This window comes from Protopterus annectens, chromosome 1.part0, assembly GCF_019279795.1.
Source record: "Protopterus annectens isolate FY-2018-M chromosome 1.part0, PAN1.0, whole genome shotgun sequence".
In the NCBI taxonomy this organism is placed as follows: domain Eukaryota; kingdom Metazoa; phylum Chordata; order Ceratodontiformes; family Protopteridae; genus Protopterus; species Protopterus annectens.
The window spans coordinates 1144224218-1144249742 of NC_056725.1; the positions used below are offsets into that span (position 1 = coordinate 1144224218).

The following is a 25525-nucleotide window of genomic DNA, read 5'->3' on the forward strand; positions in this document are numbered from 1 at the left end:
GCAGTTTTTGACTTCAAGATCTGTTCTTTTTTGTAGATGTGTTGGCTATAACTTCAGATTGAAATGTGAGATACCATTTAAAGAATTTTAAACTGATTATCTTTAAATTCAACTTCTCTGGAATTGAGTGAAAATTTTTATTTCTCTTGCTATGATTAGGAAGACTGCATATAATTTTCTAAAGGAAATGGTTCTGTGGACGTTGAAGCTATGAGCAAGTCTAAACTGACCTTATGTTTAGGTGAAAAGGAAAATGAACCAATACTGACAAGAAGATATGAAGGACAGAATGTTTCAATTCTGCTGAAGTTTCCACGCTTCAGTGTTTCTATTAATGCTATTCTAAATGTGACAAAGAAGTTTTCAACTATTGAGAAAATGCAATTGTAAAGTACAGTGCTGTAAAACCTTACCGTAGCAGTAGATGTCAGACTGACCACTGTCACAGTCTTAATATACAGCACATCCTACCAAGGACAGCCAATATCTAGCCAACATACCAATGCCTTACTGCCCTCCTCTAATATACATCTGAAATATGTCCTCAGCCCAACAGAGACAGAGGTACAAAATATATGGACATAAAATACCTCAAGACTTTTTCCCCAAACTACTGTAGCAGAGGTAGAAGGAACTACAGGGAAAGAACCCACCGCAGCCAAACCAAAAAAAAAAAAAAAAAGAAAAGTGGGAAGGAGCGAGAGAGATGTCCTACTGCAATAGTGATGAACTGGATACCCACTGTTATAAGTGCGTAGACAACTGTAATGTGTTCTTCCACGATCACTGCTGCAGTATTAATAACCTATAGGAGATTCCCAAAGCTATCTAAAAAGATAGGGAGGAGGAGACCTGAATAGAGTTATGGTCCAAAAGACCTAGCAAAACAGAATGAGCAAACCCTGCTCTATTCTTAGAACAAAAATCAGTCCTGTAATGTTTTGTGAAAATGTGAACAAAAGACCAAGTAACTGCTTCAAGTATGCATCTGGAATCTACACCTCTGAAGATGTAGCAGCCCTAGCGGAATGAGCTACTTACCATATAAAGAAGAACAAAAAGAGGTAGCCTAGGAAATTTGTTTAAACAGAGAAGCCTCCAAATTTCTGTCATAAAAGAGACAAACTGCTCAGACTTCCTGATAGGCTTGGTTTTGTCTGAATAAAACCTGAGCTGCCTATGGACATACAAAAAATGTAGGATCCTCTTCCCTGAATTTTGAGGAAGGGAATGGTAGGCAAATTAATGGTCTGACTGAAGGATAGGTCATTAACCACTTCTGGTATAAAATAAAGATTAATATGAAGACTAACCTATCCTTATGAAAGATAAGAAAAGGGGGAATAACCTTTAAGATTTCCAACTCTAAGACTCACCTAGCAGAAATCAAAGCCACTAGTAGAACAATTTCTAGATACAAATCTTAAGAGAAACAGAGGCAGCAGGCTCAAAAGGAGGTGAGGTAAACTCTTCCAGAACATAATTCAAATCCAGGAAGGAAGAATAACCCTTCTCTCTAGTATAATATGAAGGATGCCCTTCAAAAACTGCTTCAAGTCAAATCGAGCAGATAGTAGTGGGCCCACAGGGTGAGAAGCAGAAATGGCTGACAAATGAGCTTTAATAAAAGAAAAAACAACCCATCATTGAGCAATTCACAGAAATCAATCAAAATATTAGGAATATCCATTTAATAGCGGCCCTGATTCTGTATAGGGCACCAAACAGAACATCACTTCCACTTGGACACATTAGAATTTCTACTGTTTGGTTTTCTAGCCTCCTGTAAGACCGTAAGCACATCCTCAGGGAACTGGTGCCTCAATGGAATTAAACCTCTATCACCCAAAGACTCAGATTCAAAGTCTATAGGCTTGGATGAATGAAGAAACCTTTGTTCTGTGAAAGCAATGACTCCCTCTGGCCAGATGAAATAGAAGGCGTAACCAATGCTGCCTGGGCCAAAAGGGAGTCACCAACAAGATTTTTGATTTGCCCATCTTGATCTTCAGAAAACTTTTGAAATCAAAGTAACTGAAGGGAAAGCATGGCATCTTGGACAAAACAGTCTGAGCTTTCTGTTGTGTATGGAGGCAAAAAGATCAATATATGAAGTACCCTACTGATGGACAATGTCCAAAAAGATCTCCCTGTTTAACATGCATTTATGAAGGTTTGCTCTGGATTTGCTCAAGAATTCAGACACCATGTTTTTCCCACAGGATATATAGAAGGTTTGGAGAAAAAGTCTGTGTTGAATTGCAATTTCCCAAGCTATCATAGCTAATCTGCACAGGCAACTATAGTGTTTTAAATTGCCACTTTCATATTTGTGGGCTTTGTATTTTTTACTCTTCAACTTATGGGTGTATGTCCCATTCTTCTAGCTGATTTCTTATAGGCCTTGGAAGAATAACAAACTCTAAATGCTTCTAAAACTAAAACAAAGCCCAATAGCATAGCTAGGGTGGAGAAAGCCACTCCAACTGCAAAGGTCTAGAAGGCATGATAAGCAGATGATGATCAGTTTTCGGTACAGCTCAATTACCTTCATTCAAATGCCAGTACTGCATTTGTGTTCACTGCAGAACAGAAGCGCTTAGCGCTCTGTGCTTGACAAACTGCAGCAGCTACTTAAGCAGTTTGCTACAGCTTAAAAAGGAAAATATATGTGTGTGTGTTTGTGTGTGTGTGTGTGTGTGTGTATATATATATATATATATATATATATATATATATATATATATATGGTTTACATTGAAAACTTTGAAACTGTATTGAAACTTTATCGGTCGACTGGTATGTGGTCGAATGGCAGTTTTCAAGTCTGCAGAATGTCGAACCAAAATGTATCGACTACACTACAGCAAATGGGTAGTGTAATTTGAATATTTGGGTTCGACATTGTGCAGGGAGATCACGGTTCAGTGAGTAACAGGGAATTAGCCCATTTCCTCACTGTAGTGAGATCTCGGAATTTATATATTTAATGTGCTGGGGGTATGGTGGGTGCAGGGAGCATAGTCCCCCTGCAAAATAGTAGAATTAACGTACTATTGACTGTAGAGTGTAATGGTACTTTAATGTGCATAGCAGGAGGTGAATGACATCACCTCCTGCTATGTCGAATACATCGAACTACGGAGGTCAATGCATTCATTTTGCCGTTTTGAAGTTCAAAATTCAGAATTTTGGGTTGACATTCTGAATGGTCAACTGAAGAGGATTTGGAATTTCAATAGTAAAGGCTCTGCGGCACAGGACGTATTTTTTTCTTGCTCCTCAATTTACAGTTGGGGGTACCAGATTGGGGGAAAGGACCTTGCACCAGAATAGCTAAGTACACTTATGACAAAGCCTGATGTCTGACAAATCATTTCAAGAAAGCCAATCATTTTTTCTAATCCACTACATATTCCTTAAGATTTAGCAGATTTTGTCAGTACTTGCTCTTGTTGCAATAAAAATGCAATTGATACATGCTGGGTCACTAGTGAGGCTGAGGTTGTGCCACATGCATTTCATTCTTCCTCTCAGTTTCAAGTGTCAGCTCTATGGATATTCAACCGGATGAAGCAAGGCAGTCAAAGCTTTGCCTCAATGAAACTGTGAAAAATATATATGCTAACTTCATGGTCAAATAACCACGGAAAAAATATAAAATCACACAAAAGGAATTACTGCTGGTACAGTTGTATGGGAAACAGCAGTCGGGTTCAGCATCAGAGAATTTAATGACCTGTAATGTCTCCTTAATTTACAAAAGATAATGAGCATGTTAATGGTACCTCATGTAGTACAACTGCTTTCTGTGGTTTAAAGCAGAAGCAACACTGCCTAAATACTCTGACTGTTTAAGATGCCAGTATAACACAACATAACGGATATTAGCATGGAGTAACAACTGACAGCTGATGCATGGGCTAAGGGTTGGCAGCCGCCATACAAAAAGATTTTAAAATGATCGAGTTAGCATTATTCTGAATGGCAAGCCTTGCGTGATTAACTGTAGAAAAAAAAAGACTGACAGAGAAGTGAAACTACCTGTTTTGTACACAAGTTCATATAGATGGACATTGTACTAAGGTGAACGACCTGTGAAGACTTTTGTAAGGAGAGACTCAGTTCTACAGCTGCAACAATCTAAAAAATAAATCTTCAAAGAAAATATAAAATGACTGCAAGTCTAGTCTAACCTGTGGACAAACATACATGGCAGAATTGTACAAGTGATGTTTTTTCAGTGTGTATCAAATATTTCTAAATCTGAAAACAGGCTATGTAATATTCTAATAAACATTGCCCAAAATTAAAGGCTTGTATTTACTCATAAAGCTGTTTCAAAGTAGTAAGATTTTATTTTAACTAGTTTTATAAAGTTTTTGAATGCAGAAACACAGCTGAGGACCCACAAGCTGACTGCAACAGAATACAAGGTGATGCTAATTTTATTGTATTTCTTTTATTTGATTTGTACTGCACCCTTCTTTATTTTTAGGGTGCTGTCACAGTGAAACAACAAAAGTGAGTAATTCATCTAGATAAGGTGACACAAAACATAAGTCAAAAGAACATATTTATGATGTATTTAAACAATTCCAGGTATGGAGGTGCTACTGCTGTATATAACCTGTGTTACACTTCCACCAGCTGAGGGAAGCAGTCTCAGTGAACAGTGAATAAGAAGTATCAGGAATAAGACAAACACGTGACTATAAATCTACTTTCTTAAATGTATTGCAGATACATTAATGTATAACTGCAGCACCCCAGCCAAAGGTCAATGAGGACAGATTTAAAAGGTACCCTTTGTGCTTTTGGGAAAATACAGATGTTCTTGCCATGGAACAGTATGCACTAGTAAGATTCTTCATTACAAAGTTAGAGTAAAGCAGAACAGCTGGCCTCGTGTTAACTTATTTTGTGATAGTTATCTGCCAAGGCAGGGTACCATCAGAGCTATGAAGCAAGTCAAATAAACAAACATGATTGAGCAAATAACTATCCAGAAGACCAGATAATTTGAAATTGGTTAAAACAGACTGACATCTCAGTTTAAAAACACACTAGTCCCTCCATATTCAATCACTAGTTCTTTCTAATATTGCTGCAAGGGCAATTATTTCCATTCCAGTTAGGAGCATTTATAATTACGCCCTTCCAGCACAGCAATATGTCATTGTAAAATGCCACATCTTTTGGTTCCAATGCATAGTTTCATATAGAGGGATTACAGCTTTGTCAATCAGGAAATGCTTTCATTGGCAACTGGACATTCTCAGACTACGTGGGAGTAATAAGGTGGACATCGATCAGTAGCTGCTATTTGAAGTTTATAATATTTGTATTAGTCCTAGAGGTCTTCTGTGTCTTTTTGGTGAGTGATGTAAACTGATGACACTGAATCCTGGAGACTTTTTGCGGTCTTCTATGGCTTTTTAGTGAGTGATGTATACTGGTGACACTGAATCCTGGAGACTTTTTGAGGTCTTCTATGGCTTTTTGGTGAGTGATGTATACTGGTGACACTGAATCTTGGAGAGTTTCTGAGGACAGTCAGCTCCACTTGCCAGGAGGTTTGACATCCCTTTCAGCTATGCCACATGTGAGATTCCTGGAGATGTTGGCGTGACTGGAGAAGCAGGCTCAAAAACATCATCCTCAATGCATTCTTCAATGGGCCTCATTTTTGATGATGCCCTCATACAAGGTGAGTGACCTGTTGGAATATACAAGATAAATGTTAGTTGGGTCATATGTTAGAAGATTTATAGTCACTTGTCCTGCTTCTGACATTTTTTAAACATGAACAAACATTAAACTGGGTACTCTATGGGAGCTGAGTGGAAAATATGGCAACAATTACTGTGTATTTCTATTGCGAGTGACATGCTACTCTAGTTACAATAGTTTTTCCAGCTACTTTGTACAGTTTGTCTGTTTTGAAACATCTTGACCCCCTTCTTTCTGTATGGTAACCATTACACATTGCCCCACTGAATGAACTATACAGCTGCAAATGCAATTTTTTTTGTCATAAAAGATGACTTTGTACATTAAAAGAGAACACCCTCTCCAAGACTGAACTGAGCAATATTGGTACCACTTTCATAAGGTGTGGGAACTCGAGTGGCTAAGCACAAAAACCTGTCCCCAAACTAATTAAAACTTCCAATGGTATCGGTATCTTTATTTTGGAAAGTACTACTTTATAATTTTCCCATTTTAGGGAATGGCCCTGACCTGTAAACTGCAACATATCACGTCTGTCCCCCCATGAATGCTATTACTGGAATTGCACATTTCTGAAATCAGTTATCACTTTGCAAAGTGACTTTTAAAAGATAATTTGAAATAATACTAAGGAATTATACTGATATGCTTTAAAACTAACATCTCTAACAAGTCTAAGCTGAAAATCTGGCCCTAACCTCAACAAAATAATCAAATGTTCTCGTTTGTGTTTGCTAACACCCGTGTGCCACACTGACAATGCCTAAAACTTTTTCCTGTACACTACACCAAAAACATATTTATAGACCATCTCATTGGTATAACTGCTATCATATTTCTGGAAGAGAAAACAGTGCCTCTTGTTATTCTTAACTTCATTGTAAGGGACTATGACATTACTTTTGGTGATAGACCCATGACCTGGTTATAAATAGTGTTCAGGAGCTTAGGTATAATTTGAATACATAATCCACACTGATATGCACAACAATGGGTTTACTTCCTAACCAACAATAATCAAGAGAAGGTAGGTCATCCAGTTAATAAAGTACTGAAGGGGTCTGGAGGGCAAGACTTATATAATGGGAGTGACATGCTAGGGATGAAGCTCTCAGAAGACACAGGCTGACAAAACTGTCACAAGAGCTGGCCAGGTCTACACTGATTATTTCATAAATAACTAGTATAACTCTGTTAATATATGGGGCGGGGGGGGGGGGTCAGTACTAACAAAAACTGACAACTCTACAAGTCAAGCTTGAATACAACTTATATGACACAAGTCATACCTTCAGCAAATTGCAACATTTTGATATGTAACTTGCAATATTAACACTTCTTCATACCATGGTACAAATGTAACAATTGTCACTTTTCATGCATAGAGTGCAATAAGTTTTCTACAGCCCTTGCTGAAAAGTCAACATTCTGTGTCTGTGCATTAACATGCAGCTAAGTACACTGCACTCTGCAGCTTCTACACGGTAGACAATTACTTGGTTGATGGCAGTTTGGTCAAGTCATCTTGTCTGTGATTTTTTTCATTAAATGCCATTTACATGAAGGTTAGTTTGAATGAAATATCATCTGGTTGAATGTAACTGCTACAGTACTTGCAATAGTCAGTTACTTTATGCTACGCTTTCCATAAGAAACAATGTGAAGAATTATGTGTATGGTTGTTCTTTTGTGCATTTTGACTGAATTTGTTTCAGCAAAATGTTCTTCAAATTTAGTGAGTTTTGGTGATGGGATGTAAACCAAAATTGCAAAAAAGTAAGTAAAATGTGTTTTTGATCAGACTGACCAAGTAATCTTCAACCCTATGGCCTTGGAGGCACAGTCAGATCAGAAAAATGCTACAGCCTCTTAACTTTGGCAATTTTCATCTGTATTCATGTTGCACTGAAATAATTTGGGATTCAGAAAGATTACTGCCACCAAGGCTAATGTGGTAACACCATACTGTACAATAGCAAGACAATAATCTGTGATTAAGAGATATGATAATGCTGCATAGAGCAACAGATCATTAGAGGCTCATGATCACGTCCCAGAACTGAACACTGCACTATTAGTACTAACTGTGCTATTGCCCCCACTGCCAGCCCATGCAATATTGTTGCACAGGCACCTTCAAACATGCACACATACATACACATTAGTGACACACACACACACACACACACACATCCAGAAGTTTGTAAAATGCTACAAACATACCCCTACAGTACCTCTCAACCTCTTAGCACAAGGAAACTCCACAAAGCCAAAAATAATGGGGGGTGACAAAGGGCCAAAAATAGGGACAGATTTTAAATATTGTTCTTATAAACATAGAAAGTTGATAGAATAACATGTGTTGTGTGTACATGCATTTTTTCTGAATGATATGAAGTCTGAAACTCATATGTCTGTCAGGGTCTACTTCAATCCATCAAAAGCTCACTTATCCAAATTGCAAGTGAGCAAATCCATTTCAGCGAAAGTGCATTTAAGCGAAAATGCACTTTTGCGAAATTCACTTCACCGAACCACGGTACAGTGGGGTAAAGGAATATACCCTTTTCCCCACTGTAGTGCAATCTCAGAGTTGGTATATTCAAGCAGTGGGGGTGCAGGGGGGCTTGCCCCCTGCAAAAAAAAAAAATGTGTGCAGTGTGTTTTATTTGTTTTTTTTTTTGTGGATCAGTGGAGTGAAATTCGCAAAAGTGCAATTTCACTTAAATGCACTGTCACTGAAGTGGATTCGCTCACTTGCAATTCACAGAAGTGAGCTTTCGATAGGTCAAAGTAGACCCAAATGTCATTACTGAATGACTTCAATCCTCAATGACTTGCTAGAAAACAAATTTTATAAGGAGCATACAAAATATGAACCAAAACTATGGACATTCGGCAAAAATCTGGGTAATTGAGATATATGGCCTACACACAGACACACACACACACATGCGCACGTACACACACACACACACACACACACACACACACACACACACACACACACACACACACACTCTTACAGCCAGATGTTCACACAAATAAACACACACTTGCATATACACAAACACACACGCGGCTTTACAGAACTTACCTGCTGCTGTACAGATTGCTCCACAGTGTGGGTATACACCATCAAAAGACAGTATCTCCACTTTGCAACCCAAACAGCACTGGAGAGCTATTTTCTAAATTGCTCTACCATAGTATCCACATACAGGTGATATTTCTGGGGGAAGCACAGAGCTAACCAACATTTGTCACATCCTCGCATTGCTGCATTTGCACACTGCTTCTCCAATGAGCCTTCTGTCCATGTTACAAGCCAGTTCCTTGCCACTGCTGTAATTGTACAGCAGTCTCTGACTCACTCAGGCACAACAGTGTCAAAACATGCAGAGGACAGGTTATCACAATGAGTTAAACCTTTCTGAATACCAGGGACAGGGTATCCATTTCTTCAGATATTCTTAACAATAAATGCACATTTCAAACTGATAAATAAATTATTATTACTTAGTTTTCTGGATAAGTTATTTTCATGATATCAGGTTCTTTTTTACCTTTTCTACAAGCCATGTTTATTCGTTTGCCTTGCTTTTATTACTCTAATGATAACAAGTACAGCAGTAAATAACAAAACTTATATCAAATGGGTTACAAAACCTGGAGATGGATTTACAAAACAATGAAAGAAAAGAAAGTCAGTTTTCAAAATTGATGACATAAACACAAAATGAAAACATACACATTATTTAAATCTGAACAGGAAAAGTAAGGGCCTTTTGTGAGCACCAGGAATCCAGAGTGGTGTAATGGAATTCATGCCTTCCATAAAAAAGAGAAACACTTTTTACTGACTATTTCAATAAATAAATATCAAGACAGTTGGAAAACTATGGTTGAGTGTGTCAGGTATACAGCTCTTTCTTAAACCCAATAAATTCTACCTAACAAATTGTTCTACCACTTACAAACAAACACCTCAGTGAATAAACTAAATGGGCCTAGTCCATTATGCTGACAGCTACCTCAGGAAAATCACATTGCTTGAGTTTAGGGACTTTACCAATCCACTGACGGGCCTGCAAGTCAACACACCAAAATCATAACTTGTGTATTTCTGCATTGGGAAGCAGAAGACAATTAGTAACAAATATTTTTTTTCAGGTGGTAAGCCCCCTTGCATCCCCCATGCATGACTGTGTCCCCCACATGCCTTGCTATTTATATATTCCAACTCTGAGATCATACTATCATTAAAAAAGAAGTGTCTATCAACATTATCCAGGACTTGTCTCCCATCTATGATCGTGGCTATTTACACGTTTGATAAAACCAATAAATGAAACAAACATACCTGGAATTTCAAAATAAAAACATCAGATCACATGATGAAAAGCAACCAATTAAACAACAGATAAACAAATGCAGTCTAAATTATAACACCCTAAATACAAAATGTATGTATTATGACATAAAAATATAAACTGAATAAATTTTGCTAAAACATTTGATTAACAACAACAAAAATAATTCACTACACTTTTACCACTGGGAAAAGTAACAAGTTATCATTTAAACCAGGTGTCTTAGTGGTATTAAGCCAAAACTGCCAGATGAACTTCCTTAATTCCAGTTGATACTTCCAGGAGTGCCCTCTGTTGTCTCAATGACTTTTTCAACAAGAAAAAATAAAAACTTTTTAAAAGTTTATGCAACTTAATGTGTGGTTATACCGTTTATTGCTACTAATGTAATTTTTAATGTCATTACAATGTTCATAAAACCAACTTCTCAATGATCGTTCACTTTTACCAACATAGAAAGCATCAAATGACAGACACTGGACTAATTAAACTACATCCCAGGTGTTACAATCACAGCGTTCTAGACAGAGGATAGTCTTGTGTTATCAACTGACAATAATGTTGGCAGAATCATGAATAAGTCTATACTGAGAACAGCAACTACATTTAGACATTTTCCCATGGTTCAAACATACAGTTTTGTGATTCATTTCCAATGTGTTGTTTATATTTTAACACTTTCTTAACCAAATCCTAGGTTTGCCTCCTAATTTATAGGCAAACTCACATGTAAATAGACCATCCAAATTTGTGCTCTTAAATCTTGCTAATGGCCTTAATATCTGTATAAAATTAAGTAATAAGAGCATCATAGATCTGCTCTATCACTATTTAAAATAGGTTTAAATCTGTTGTACCTAGCAGCACCAACTTCAGAACTAATTTGTTCTATTAAATAATTTGTGCAATTTCTATTAAGCAACAATCTGAGTGGCTATTTAGAAAGAAATAAACATCACATTATGGCTTAGGTGGGGGGGGGGTACCAAACATACGTTTAACAGATAAAATTGCCATCTTCAACTTAACTGTGGACACTTGAAGATAAATGAAGGGCATCTCTTGATTTACGAGGCCCTCCTAAGTCAAGCGATACTAGTCTTTTAACTGAAAGAGGCCACTATTAAACTTTTGGAAAAAGTGTCACTCACCCCTTAATGAAACTGGGATACACTCCCAAGATGATCTAATGCTAGGTCATCAGCAAGAAGGGGTGTTATATGTTAATCCACTGAGTTCAACTATCTAAACTACGACACAAAAATGCTGCATTATTGCTTGATTATTTAAAGAAAAGTACTTAGTAAGGACATCTGTAGCATTATATGAGAAATGGCGACATCTAGCTAATCACACAACTTATTTTAAGTAGTAACTAAACCTGTCTGCCTTAACATGTTTTAACTTCAGTCAGCCTGGACACATTACAGCCATAAGTTGTAGCATGTAGTTTCTACCCACTTTCTAATCAGTGATGTTTCCAGTCTCACAATGCTTTCTACCTCTCTAGACTTTGTTAGCAAGCAGATTTCCTTAATAACTTTGCGACATAAAACCTAACATCATAAGTTATAAAATCTTATTTATTATTTATATTTGTTTACCAGGACAGTCCAACTGGGCAGTGCCCCTTTTCAGCGAAGGGTAGGGGAGAAAAGCTCCCATGCAGTAAGATAATTTAACAAAACAGAATATACAGCATAGCATTTTAAGGCACATATATGTAGCAGTTAGTAGATTACTTGTAATGGCTTGAGTAAGGAATATAAGGGTACATTCAATGCAACTAACATTAAACTATAAGTTGAATTCAAGAAAATATACGACGACAACCTTGAAGAATAGTAGCAGTGAAATGCAGACCTGGTGGAGAGTATTAGCAATCGTATGTGGTAGACGGGAGGTGGGAAAGGTAGGGCAAAAAGAGTCAGCGTGGAAGGTGAGACAGCAGTCTTGTTAGATAAGAGGGAGTGTGAGTGAAAGAGAGAGAGAGTTCTAATAGATAATGCCACAGTTTGTTGGCAAGTTATGCTGGGACATATGGTTTTTAACCAGGAGTAGAGTTTGAATGTGTTAGAGTCTGAATTAGAAACTAATCCCTTCTACAAAGAAGTTCCCATCTTTCAAGAGGTGGTAAATATATAAACTGTGACAAGATGGAATGATGTGGTTCTTCCCTGTCCATCTGGAGTTATTAAACAGAGCTCCACCTGCTAGAATACTGTGACTTCTGTAAAAGGAAGAGTGCAAAACCTCTCAAAATGCTGAAATTGTTGCTCTCACTCCTTCAACAGTAAAAGTGTGGCATTCCAGTGATGAGGCCTGTATAACAACATGCTGAAGTGTACGACTGTGAAGGTTCCACTTCCATCTAACTACTTGTGCCAGAACCCTTAATTTGCTTCAGGTATACAGAAGAGCTTAAAATTAGGCACAGCTGACATGGATAGTTTCCTCTTTTGATCTACGTAAGTAGATTTGAGGAAATAGGCATAATTTAGCCTGCTTCAAACTGTTGTGTACCCATTCACTCAGTTCATTCAGCTTATCTGTGACTCCTATAGCTTTCATGCTTTTTTTATTCTGTTCAGTTCTAGCTATGATTTCAGCTGAAAACCTAGTAATGTCTAATGGTAAATATTTATGTTATATTCACACTGCAGACAACCCAAACCTTCAAGTAAATGAGAATATTTTTCCAAAAGGCATCAGTAGTTTGCAATACAATCTCAGCCCCTATGGTTCTGGTGTTTTGCCCCACTGTTCTTGTGTTTTTGAACTTGCAATGAAACACAAGTTATAGAAACTACTGAATCTGCTTGACTCATCAACTTCATTATTAATAACACACATTTGCCGATGCAAACATTAGATAAACTGAATGTTTTGCATTAGAACCAGTACTCATGAAGAACGCCTCTGCAACTCTTATTTATTTACTTTTGCAAAACAGCACAGTCTATCTCTGTGCCTCTTCAGAGTTATCAGACTGGTTGTTCTGACCTTTCACTGTGCTTCTGTTATACCCTGTACCAATTAGTAACCATGTTGTATCAACTAGTAACCATGCTGTAGTTCTACACTATGAATTCTTTTCACCATGCCAAGAGTTTTATAAGTACTCTGACCCCAAATATTTGACTACTTTAACAGACTTTGCAGGAACATACATTGATTGGACATCAGTACTCACAGTTTAGTGAGACTTATCTCAAATATTTTAATTTACAGCCTTAATATGACAACATGCATGCTGAACGCTTCCAGCATTATGCTGTACTCTGCAGCAGTATCTTGCCTGAATACAGCTTGATATGCTTTTAATCAACAATTATTTTGAGCAGTATTTGCCCTTACTGATAGCAGCAGCTTGAAGAGAATGCAACTGTCCCTACTGAAGTTAATCATTGCTTTAAAACTGGGTGAAGTATGTGCTGCATTCACTGTATGAAATTCAATTGTGCCAACAAACATTTCAGCTTTACATTGTCTTTTCATCTCTAAACCACTTAATATCTTGCTCTTCATTGACTCTAACATTGGTTATGAATGATGCCCCATGAATTTACAGACTTTATTAAATGTTCTGCTCATTAGTGGACCGGAGTTCCGCTGTGGCGACCCCTTACTGAGAAAAAGCCGAAAGACAAACAACATTAAATGCTTTGCAGTTCGCTTTCCCATGATTACAGCTATATTGTTTCCACTGGATTTAATTTTTGCTTGCTCATTTACTAACAGCTGTTATCAGTGGCGGCTTGTGATATCAGACTGCAGCCCCCCCCCCCCCAGCTTTGAACTAAAGTGGTACAATCCTCCTAACCTCGCATATAAAGTGAATCCGGACTGCTGCCTTAGCAGTCCAGATTCAGGAAGAAGGCAGGTGACTGCTGATGCCCCAGAAGTCTATGCGGTGCTAACCACATAGACTGGAAGAAGATCAGACTGCAAGGTCGGCAGTCTTGCAATGAGGAACTGGGAAACCGGAAGAGTGCATTCCGGCACATGAACGCAGACAAGCAGCTCTGGATTATTTTACGAGCCAAGACACTCATTATTTTTAACCATCAGGATGGATTGCAGGTACAGCATGAAGTGAAGGTGTCTGTGTGTGTGTGAAATGCCCCAGTTGATTTATACTGGTGGCTATAGAGAGAACTCAGGATACCTGCCGGTAGTTACAGAATAACTCAGGCTTGAGCCCTGTACCCTGGGTGCAGGTAACAAAAGCCTGAATTCCCTACCCACCACCGTTTGAGAAACGTTTGCAGATTTTTGCCTCATATTTTGTTCTGTTCTGTTCCTCATAAAATCTGTGGTTTCTGAATTTTTAATTCCTTAAATACTTGGTGGTGCAATGGTAGCATTGTTGCCTCACAACTAGAGGTTCTCTGGTTTGATTCTTGGCTGGGGTCCCTTCTGTGTGGAGTCTGCATGTGTTTGTGTGTGGGTTTGCTCTGGTGTCCTCCCATATTACAAAGACATGTGTCTGTAGTATTTCTCCCTGGGCCTCTGCTGAAAACTGGCTTTTGTTCCAAGTCAGACTTTCCTGGTTAACAAATGTTAAATAAAATTGACAGGCATTTGAATTTCAGACTTCATATTCTTCAGAAAGTACATAGTAACACAAAACCTTTTATTCTAGCAATTCTCTAAGTTTATAAGATGAATATTTTAAATGTATCCCTATTTTTGGGAATGTATTCCCCCATTATTGGCTTTGTCCAGGTTTTTTGTGCTAAGGTTGAGAGCTATGGTGAGAACTGAATTCACTGAATATGTTTGAGGGCAGTATTCCCCCATTACTGGCTTTACCCAGGTGTTTTGTGCTAAGAGATTGACAGCTATGGTGAGAATTGAATTTACTAAATGGTAGCCATTTAAGTTTCAGTCTTCCTCTCTTTCATAAAGCAGCTGATCTGGCATAGTGGTATGTTGCTCTGACTGTTTTGCACAGGGTCCTGGGTTCAAGACTTGGTAGTGAAATGTATGGTGGTAACACAGTATTTTATATTAGCAACTTTCCAAGATTATACAAGCAATGTTTAAAATGTGTCCCTGGTTATTGGGCTTTTGCCCCCCCCCCCAATAAATGTTGGCTTTTTCCAGATTTCTTGTGCTGTAAAGTTGAGAGATACAGTTGAGTGCCGAGTAGAATTTACAAAGAGCTGAGAGCTGCAGGGGAAGAGAAGTTTAGTGTTGCTTATGCTAAGGATACTTGCACTGTTAATAGCACAACAGGTAGTGTACTTGTTTTTGATGCAGAAGGCTGTGGGTTCTACTCTCGCAGGGGGTGGATGCTGCCGTACTGAGAATGTCCTATTTGGCTAAGATACAGGCACTTTATTTGTAGATGAAACAATGAACTATAAAGTTGTTTGCTAACAGCTACCTCTTCATTATTTACAGATATCTTTAATGTGGAATTATTTAGATGACTTTTACTTCTGCAGAGATTGTGCAGATTTACTGATACTGGTGGATTATAGAAGTTTAAGTAGACTTTTATGATAGAAATGTTCTCAGTTGGGCAGTTTTGTCATTATTGGTGCATACATTTTGTTTCATTGTTTAATGGAAAAATGTTCAAAACAATAAATTTAAAGCACCCTCTAACTGTACTGTATTATACAAGGAATATAATTTAATACAACCAGGAAGGCGTATCACACAATTCATGTATATCTTGTGTGCAAGGGGCCTATCATTTGAAAACAGTCCAAAGTTATTATTTATACTAGCCAAATGTATTTTCTTTGAATGTGGACTTCAATGCTGTTTCAATGAATGTGAGTTTCAAGGGCAGAGAAGTTTTAATGCTAAGTCTATTTTCATTGTGAGACTGCATTGCATTGTTTAGCAGATGTTTAGTGTTTGTGCTGTAAAATGCAAAATAAAACTTTCAAATGAAATCCAAATCATCATAGAAGTAAAGCAGTATGCACATTACAGTGTTTATGGTAAATGGGGTGAAATAACCAAGTAATGGGACATTGGAATGGCTGATTCGACCATAATTTTGTAAGGGGGAAGGGCAGCAAACTCAAAGACAGCCCCGGCTGAACTATACCTCTTAACTGTCCAGATTTTCACAGAATGAATAGATTTTTGCTTATTTTTGATTGTATCCGCGGTGGTGCAGCTGTAGCATTGTTGCCTCATAGCAAGAGGTTCTCCTGTTCGATTCTCGGCTGGAGTGCGGAGAGTGCCTTCTGTGTGGAGTCTGCATGTCCTCCCCACGGTTGGGTGGCCCTTTGAAAGGCATGCATAAATGGGCGTGCCTTCGTTGAAGGTTGAACGTCGAGCTGGCACCTCGGTGTTTTGTAAAAATCTACTGCCAATCATTAACGGACCGGAGTTCCGCTGTGGCGACCCCTAACCGGGAAAAGCCGAAAGATCAACAACAACATTTTTGCTTTATTCCTCAGAAAATTTGTGGTTTTCTGGAAAATCATTTAGGAATCAAGTCACTAAATAATGACAGACATTGAGTTTCAGACTTCATAACCTTCAGAAAAATGCATGCTAAAGTAAGACCCATTATTCTATCAACTAAGTTTATACAAGAGCAATTGCTAGTACTGTTTGTATGTTCCCCCAATATATATGGCCTTGTCCAGATTTTCTGCGGTAACAGGTTGAGAGGTACATGCAAATAAATTGCTTTATAGAATTTGGCATATCCAAACCTCTCAACTGTCCCCGAGTTTGGCTCAAAATGTTGCTCTCCCTCTAATAATCCCTCCGCAAAATGGCAATTTTGAAAGAAAACGTGGAGGGTTTACAATTAAAAAATAACTAATAATCAGAGTTATAGATTACTTTTATTTCAGAAATGCATGTAGATTCGTTTATTTTGTCAGCTGCTCAAGTTAGCAGTACTAATATTAAAAAAAAGCGTAATTTCTTTGACAGGTTCCCAGCTGTATTGTGTGGCTATTTTATATTTTTGCATCACATTTTTGGTCCATTTTTCATAAAATTGTGGTTTTCTGGGAAATTAGTGGCAAATCATGAAAGATTGAAGTTAGAAAATAGTGACAGACATTTGCGTTTCAGATTTCATACCCTTCAGAAAATTCATACTAATGCAAGACCTGCTATTCTATTAGAAAGTTTATAAGAGCAACATTTAAATATTGTCCTTATTTTTGGGCCTTTGTCCCACTTCTATGTTTGGCTTTGTCCAGATTTCTTGCTCTGAGGTTGAGAGGTATGACAAATGTGTCAGGGCCATCATAATCTGCCAGAGACATTTCAAATTGTGACATACTTGTTGCACCTCACTCCCCCATGTAGTGACTCTGGATGTGTCCAAGCAAGGCAAGGAGCAGTTATGCAGTGTAAGTGTGCAGAGTATCCTCCCATCCAAGGTAGACGCAAGTACTACAGTGGCTTTTCATCTGTCCTTGCTTGATTTTGCAGAATGTTCTGGTTTTCTGTCATATTTTTATACTGTTGATTTATGCTTCTTATTATTCAGAAAGTGCATGTTCCTCTGTGTTTAAGTAGCAATGCTTTCATGACCATCAGGTAAGCTTGTCTGACATTGTAAAATGCAAGTAAGCTTTAATAAGCATACTGTTAAAGAATTACCAACATTGAAAGCCTTTTTGTTGTTGCCATGCAGAGAATACTTACATAACTAGATAACGTATAAGCCTTGGGTATTGAAATGCATATGACAGTATTTGTAATAAAGAACAAGATTACAGTATTTTAAGAAGCTCAATACCTTTGTTGGAGACTTGCAGTCATCTTTGCAGGCTTTACTCAAACTAAACAGAATGGCAATCTATTATGTGTGGTTCATAACCTGTGCAGTAATCCTTTAAGCAATTTATCTTGACCTGTTTTCTTGTTTGCTGTTCATTTTTTATTTTGATCATGTTTTCCCCATGAAACAAGTAGATAGTTGTTGTCAGGCAGCAGGTCTTTTTTGGATAAGAAACATTTTTACAAGTGGGGGTATCACAGAGATTGCTACTTTCAGCATGCTACTTGGTACTTTTATAAAGCTGAATATAAATTATAATTAGAACTGCAGTGCAAGGAGAAGTGGTTTGAGTTGAGTGCTGCTTGTTTTTCTTATTCTTTCCATCTAGATATAAAGCAAGCTGTCATGCAGCCAATGCTTTGAAATATTTTTTTCTTCTATACTTCATTTTGTCTTGACTGGACTCTCATAATGATGGTTTGGCACCCAGGGCAGCGTATTTAATTAAAGTTCCAGTTTTTGTGGTTTTGAGCATAGCTCCTCCCCTTTCTAGTCGGCCATACCCCTTCCCATTGGCCCCACCCATTCAGCTGTCTAAACAGCCCCCCTTTGATTTGAAGCCACCAGCCGCCACTGGCTGTCATCTTGGACCTTGTGTGTTTGCCAACATTTTCATTAGTTGTTACACTTTTAGGTTTTGTTTTTGTTTGTAATTTCCCTCTCCTTCTCAATCTCAGCCTTTACTTTTTACACCTCCAACTCTTTAGCCATGTTTTTAAGTTGAATATTTGGAAGTTCACTTGCTCATTGTTCAGAAAATCATTTTGTCCAGTGTCAAATCTGCCTCTTAAATAATCAGTTCTGATCCCACACACAATTGTGTCTCCTATTAATGAATTAGATAAGTTGGTAAATTCAGTCTTAAGTTTACTTTTAGTTTAGTCAAATCTACTGACTCTTGTATCTCATGATTTTTAGTAAAAAAATAATGACATTACATTGGGCAGATTCTTTCTAAGCTTGAAATATGCTTGAATCTTGGCAGAAATCTTGTGTCATTCTTCCTCTCACATGTAAAAATGTTAAATCTTACTGACTTCTTGTCAGAAACATACACTGCTCACTGCATTATTTCTGTTTTTCTGGCAACTCCATTCAAAGTAAGACACAGCTAAAAATGTTGAATACACAATTTCCTTTAACAGATTTCAGGAAGTTTCACAGATTTTACTGTTAGCAATATGTCATTTTCAGCCAAAATAGAAGGCAAACAGCTAAGAAACACTGTTAGCTGAGCAAAGCATAACAAAATAGTTTTGGAATTCTGAAAGGATTACTGCTAGTGTGAAGCCTTAACATGGCCTCTTCCTACTCTCAGTAGGCTTTTCATAGGTTCATATGTAAGTACTAAGCTAGCTGTCCTTGTGGGCCATTTTAAGCTTAGCCAATTTGTCTTTCAAAGGCAAGAATCAAACCTTGTACCTTATGTCTGTAAGATAAGTACCTTAACCATCACACCAGTTCTCCTCCTTTTCTGATTCTTAGATCTCCCTACTGCTAAGGCTTCCCACTAGCAGGAGATGTAACATGGAGAGTATCCAAACTGGCAGAGCTGCAGGCTAATGCATTAAACAAAAGGAATGGATAATACTAATTCGCCAAATGCTCACCCCAAGAAATGCCAATCTCTCCCAATTTATGCTGCTGAGTGATTCAGAGTTGTAGCTGATCACTGCAGGGACTATGGCTGGTGGTGGTGTAGGTGTGTGCTTTTGGGTGCAGCGTTGGGGCATTCAGGAGTCCAGGGTCATGGTTGGATTCCTTGTTAAACACCATGAAGGGAGACTGCTGCAGGACCAGTACCAGGGCTCCCAATACAAAGCGGAGGCCTGGGACAGTCTCACATGTGACCTTACCAGTGCTACTGGTATCCCTGAAACTGGTGAGAAGGTCTGGCACCATTATGCTGACCTGAAGTTTAGAAAGAGGGACCTCTTGCACCAGTGGATCCAAGACGCTAGGGCACAGAATGTCCCAGCAGTGTGTAAGTATCAGTATCAATTATTGTGTAACAAAGTCCACCCTGTGTATGTAATGGATAGGTATGTATAAATGTTTCTCTATCTACTGTACAGCTGCAGATGAGAGGGCCGTGCACATGGACGCACATGCCAGCAGGCTGCTAAGGCTGCATTGCGAGGCTGGTGAGTACAAATCTAGCTTGTAGTAGTCGGGGAAAATAAATCGAAATGCTGCCAGTAGTTAGAAATGTGTATTGTTTGTACTGAATAAATGAGACATTAGCAGAGTAATACTGACGTACAGGATATATATCAATGAAAGTGTCAGTACCTGTCAATAAAAATCAAAACCCCAGACTGTTGTGTTTACTTTGCTATGTGGTAGTATGACTCTGAATGTGTACCGGTTCTGCACAGAAACAAATGCTCTGACAGCATTAATTAATTGAAGCTCATCTGACAAAGATTGTGGAGTTGTAAAACAGATTAACTATAAGAAATGTTCCATGCACCAAGTTCTGATCCCTGAATAGTAATGTTGTGTTAACTATTGTTTTCCATACTGTAATATGTGAAGGTATGAATACACAGTATAAGAACTATCTGCCATGCATGAATGTCAGAATTACGAAGCACATTGTCCAAATGAGAGTATTATACACGAAACAGTCAAGAAAAAAACAACAGTTCCTTAATAGCTCATTGTAATGAAACACAACCTTGTTGTACCTTTTTGCACAAACAGGCATGGTTCGAATCCTGGGACTGGTATTAAGCTGTATGCATAATCTCACCCAAGAATATGTGTAGAAACAGTCACGTACTGTTAACAGAAATTTCTTCCACAAGTCTGTCAGGTAAGAAAATGTATAAATGAGCTGTAAGAAGGCTGTAATTATACACTGTGTACAACACCCACTGCCCAACCCCAAGGCTGCAAATGACAGCAAGATAAGCACATACACCAAGTAGTCTCCTCCAAGAAATGTCCCGCAAGTGTCACGCTGTCACAGCTAGTGGTCACTGCCGACCAGACCCAGGGTGACCGATAGAAATCAAGGCAGAATATGGCAGTAGCACGCACACACACACACACACACACACACACACACACACACACACACAGTATGAGTGCACATATGTAACCCTGACTATGTGAATATGGGTAAAAACAGTCAGGTAGCATTAGCAGTAATTTCCTCCACAGGTCTGCCAGGTAAGAAAAGGTATAAATGAGCTGTAAGAAGGCTGTAATTATACACTGCGTACAACCCCAAGGCTGCAAATGACAGCAAGATAAGTACATACACCAAGTAGTCTCCTCCAAGAAATGTCCCTCAAGTGGTGCCAGGCTGTCATAGCTAGTTGTCACTGCTTCCAACACCCAGGGGGGGCGATAGAAATCAAGGTGGAGTATGGCAGCAGTACACACACACACACACACACACACACACACACACACACACACACACACACACACACACACACTGAGTGCACTTATGTAACCTTGACTATGTGAATATGGGTAAAAATAGTCAGGTAGCATTAACAGTAATTTCCTCCACAGGTCTGCCAGGTAAGAAAAGATATAAATGAGCTGTAACAAGGCTGTAATTATGCACTGTGTACAACACCCATTGTCCAACCCCAAGGCTGCAAATGACAGCAAGATAAGTACATACACCAAGTAGTCTCCTCAAAGAAATGTCCCTCAAGCGTCATGCTGTCACAGCTAGTGGTCACTGCTGCCAACACCCATGATGACAGATAGAAATCAAGGTGGAGTATGGTAATAGCACACGCACACACACGCGCACACACACACACACACACACACACACACACACACACACACACACACACACACACGCACAGACACACACACACACGCACAGACACACACACACACGCACAGACACACAGACACACACACACACACACAGAGTGCACTTATGCAACCTTGACTATGTGAATATGGGTAGAAACAGTCAGGTAGCATTAGTAATTTCCTCCACAGGTCTGCCAGGTAAGAAAAGGTATAAATGAGCTGTAAGAAGGCTGCAATTATACACTGTGTACAAACATAGCATTGCCCATCCCAAGGCCATAGGTCGATGTAAAGTGACGTAATACCTGGAGAGTAATGATTAGAGCAGTGATCATTAAAGTTGTGAGCAATTGAAGCCTATACACAGTTGTTAATTGACATCTCTCTCTCTCTCCCACCCTATCTGCATCAATAATCTAAACACATAAATCACCGGGTACATTTTTCACCAAACCTACTGTTGGGACGTGTCCTAATGTTCTACAAATATTTTAACATTTGATTATTAATGTTCCCTGTTCAAATACTATCATTGGTGGCCTGTTGCTATCAATGTAACCTGCATGCCGTTATAATATCCACTGTGGTTCCATTACATGCATGTGTTCTGTTTGCTATGCAACTGTTTCAAATCTGTTGTTTTGGGTTAATGGGAACACCCATGCATGCTATTATAACTAATCCTGGAATGTGTTGTTCATGACTAAACAACAAATGTTGTAAAATCTCAACACCATAGCACATCTGGGAAGGCTGATCCTAGCAGATCCGCCTGTCCCGCCTCAACTGGCCGTGGCACCAGGCACCAGCACGTCTGGAACACAACCTGGGACTTCCTTGTCCGCTGGTCCTGCACCACCTTCAGATGGAACTGCGTCAGGAGATGGGGCCCATCCCCCCTTGGGAGCAGGCATGGACAGGACACCGTCACCCATCGTCAAGTCCTGGGATTGGTGCGTAGCGAGCTTCAAAAGGAGTTTGGAGATCAGCTTGAGGGCTGCGTGGTGCATCTTGAGGATGAGCCTGCCCCTCCTGCTCAGCCCCCAGCTCAGCCACCTTTGGGGCCATGAAGGTCCAGTGGTGACTGTCCATGGATGGGGACCTCAGTCCCACTGTATCTATTTGGGGGCTTGTGGGCATCCGATTGCCAACCACCCTCTTTGTCCAAGGTGTTTACCCCCCACATGTGTCATATACTGCCCGTCTACTGTGTTGTCTGTCTTCCTACCCAACCTACCTCCCCAAATATACCTACTATCCTTCCCCAACATCCCACTCTCACCTTATAAAAAATAAAAAGGGCAATCTGTTCCCATAAAAAAATGTTTCCGCATACATAGCTGTCCACTTCGCACGTGTCCACTGGACACATGTAATCTGGTCTAATTGGCTTAACAATACATTACAGTTGTCCTCACCCTTCTATCAGGGGTTTGAGTGTCCAAATTCACCTCCAAATTAAGTACAAATGCACAGATGTTGCTGTATCAGAAATGTACAGCTATGGATCTTCCCTACACCCATCCTGCACATCCCTAGCTATCTTTCATATTGGTTTTCCCTCTGCATGTCCCCTTTTTCACCACTTTCTTATCACCCCGTTTTTCTTTTCTTTTAAAGAAATTAGCACGGAGGTAAGTGGGAGCAAGCAACAGTAAGCAAGTTTTGGCAATGCTAAGTGATGCCTAGACAGACTAAGCAGTTTCCCGTTTAACCATGTTGGCATTGCTTACCATTGCGCAAACCCATGCAAACCTGCTTACAACTGCTTAAAACTGCCTTAATCACCCTGTCTCCATCAGCCACTGCTCTGCCCAGCAACAAAATAATCAGCCCTGTCAAGTCTTGGACCCAGGAACCTGTACATCATAGTCAGAGCAATTTACCACTACACCATCTGAGCTGTAATAAAGAAAGCTGTTTTTTCAAAAATATCATTCAGTACAGGTATAGAATAGTAGGGAACAAACACTGTGGAATCAGTCATGATGTGTGCATTTATATACACTAAACATGTGTATGATGATCGATAAATATTAAAAAGTATATACAGCAGATATATAGCGCTATACATATAAAACAAATACATAAATAATATATGCATATAGATAAACATATCTATAGATATCAAAAAAGGAATAGAAATATATATATATATATATATATATATATATATATATATATATATATATATATATATATATATATATAGGTCTACTTTATATGAGCGACACCTCGAATGTTTGACTTTCATATGGCCAAGACCATATGATCGAACATTTGAAACATTGTCCATGTAAAGTAAACAGCATAACACACCAAAAAACAAAACTAACTCTGCACCCCCCACACCCCCCGCTACTTAAATATACCAACTCCGATATTGTACTACATTACAGTAACAGGAAATTTTCCGTTCCGCACTGTATGGAGATCTCCATTCAGATCGGTCAAGCTTTTAAAAGTTCAATCATATGGTCTCAGCCATATGAAAGTCAATCTTTTAAAAGGTCGACCATCTGAAGGGGACCCATATATGTATGTATGTGTATATATATATATATATATATATATATATATATATATATATATATATACATATATACATATATGTGCCCATAACATGTAGTGGTGTCATACCCAGCACCATACCTCTACACCTCTTAGTGCAATAATTCTGGACACAGGCTGTCAAAATGGGGGACAATGGTCCGAGAACAGGGACATAATGTACATACTGCAGTTATAAATGTAGAATGTTGCTACAGTAACAGGGTTCATGTCAGCATACATGTTCAGAAGGATGTGAGTTCTAAAACTGAAGTGTATGTCATCATTTACAGACAGAAATCCTGACATCATCACTGTGATTTACCACAAAAATGAAAATAATGATTCTGTGGAACAGAACATACATGTGAGCAATAATCCTGGACAGTCTGAAACAATCTGGCCAGTCAAGAGGTATGCTCAGAACCCCTTAGTGCAACAAATCTGGACCAAGCCCGACCAAGGGGGGTATAAAGCCAGGAAACTGGGAACATATCCCAAATTCTGGAGTAGATAAGGTGAAATAGTTGATGCAGCAACACCCTCCTGTCTGTTGTACCATATATTGACTGAAATAGCCCAAGTCCAAAACCAAATTACTCCCCACTACTCACTGACATAAATCTTCACATCATCCCACTGATGTGTCAGACATGCACAACATGTATGGGGGCCAGGCAACAGTACATCTGATAAATACCGGGGCATATCATTACAGTAGGGGAAACTACACTGAGCTGCAAAGCATGTCACCAAGTACTGTCTAAACTACAGGCAGACTGACACAACACAAACCAAATTTTGCTATGGGGGAATAGACATGTAATTGGAAATATATCAAGCACTACAGGGATGTAACAGCACTGACCAACAGACAACAGTGTGAAAGTGTATACCCAGAACCAATCTCACCACATTCAAAGTGACATACTGGTAAGTCACAGGAACAGTAGAGTATATGGACTGCATGAACAAAATCATCAGCATGTTTGCCACTCACGCACTACCCCTATATATACTGGCCCAATTCACAGTGCAGTCTGACGCCTGACTGTGGTATGGGACATGTCTCAGTCTGCCCCTATAAACATATACAGCCGATAGACCACCAGAAGCTGGAGCAGCATGCAAAGTCAGATGAAAAGGACTCTCAACACTTACATCTACCTCCCCTACCCAGGCCAAATAACACATTCACAATACACTGCTACACAATCCTGACAGTCTGTCAACAACTGCCAGAAATACACAGTCTTCTCAACTGTATAGAGTCTAACAGAATGTCCAGGCTTTGTCCTCATAT

The 25525-nt window shown here is 38.9% G+C and overlaps 1 protein-coding gene across 4 annotated transcripts in view; it reads right to left on the reverse strand.

Annotated features, from left to right (window-relative positions):
• Positions 1–4443: 4443 nt before the first annotated feature.
• Positions 4444–25525, reverse strand: part of BVES (blood vessel epicardial substance) — a 1268883-nt gene continuing 1247801 nt past the window's right edge. For 3 of the 4 annotated variants that reach the window (XM_044065172.1, XM_044065155.1, XM_044065163.1), the window contains one exon: positions 4444–5719. In XM_044065172.1, the coding sequence (XP_043921107.1) occupies positions 5595–5719 (125 nt within the window). In that variant the 3' untranslated portion in view covers positions 4444–5594. The remainder of the gene's footprint in view (positions 5720–25525) is intronic. The other variant, XM_044065180.1, reaches the window with a different exon arrangement.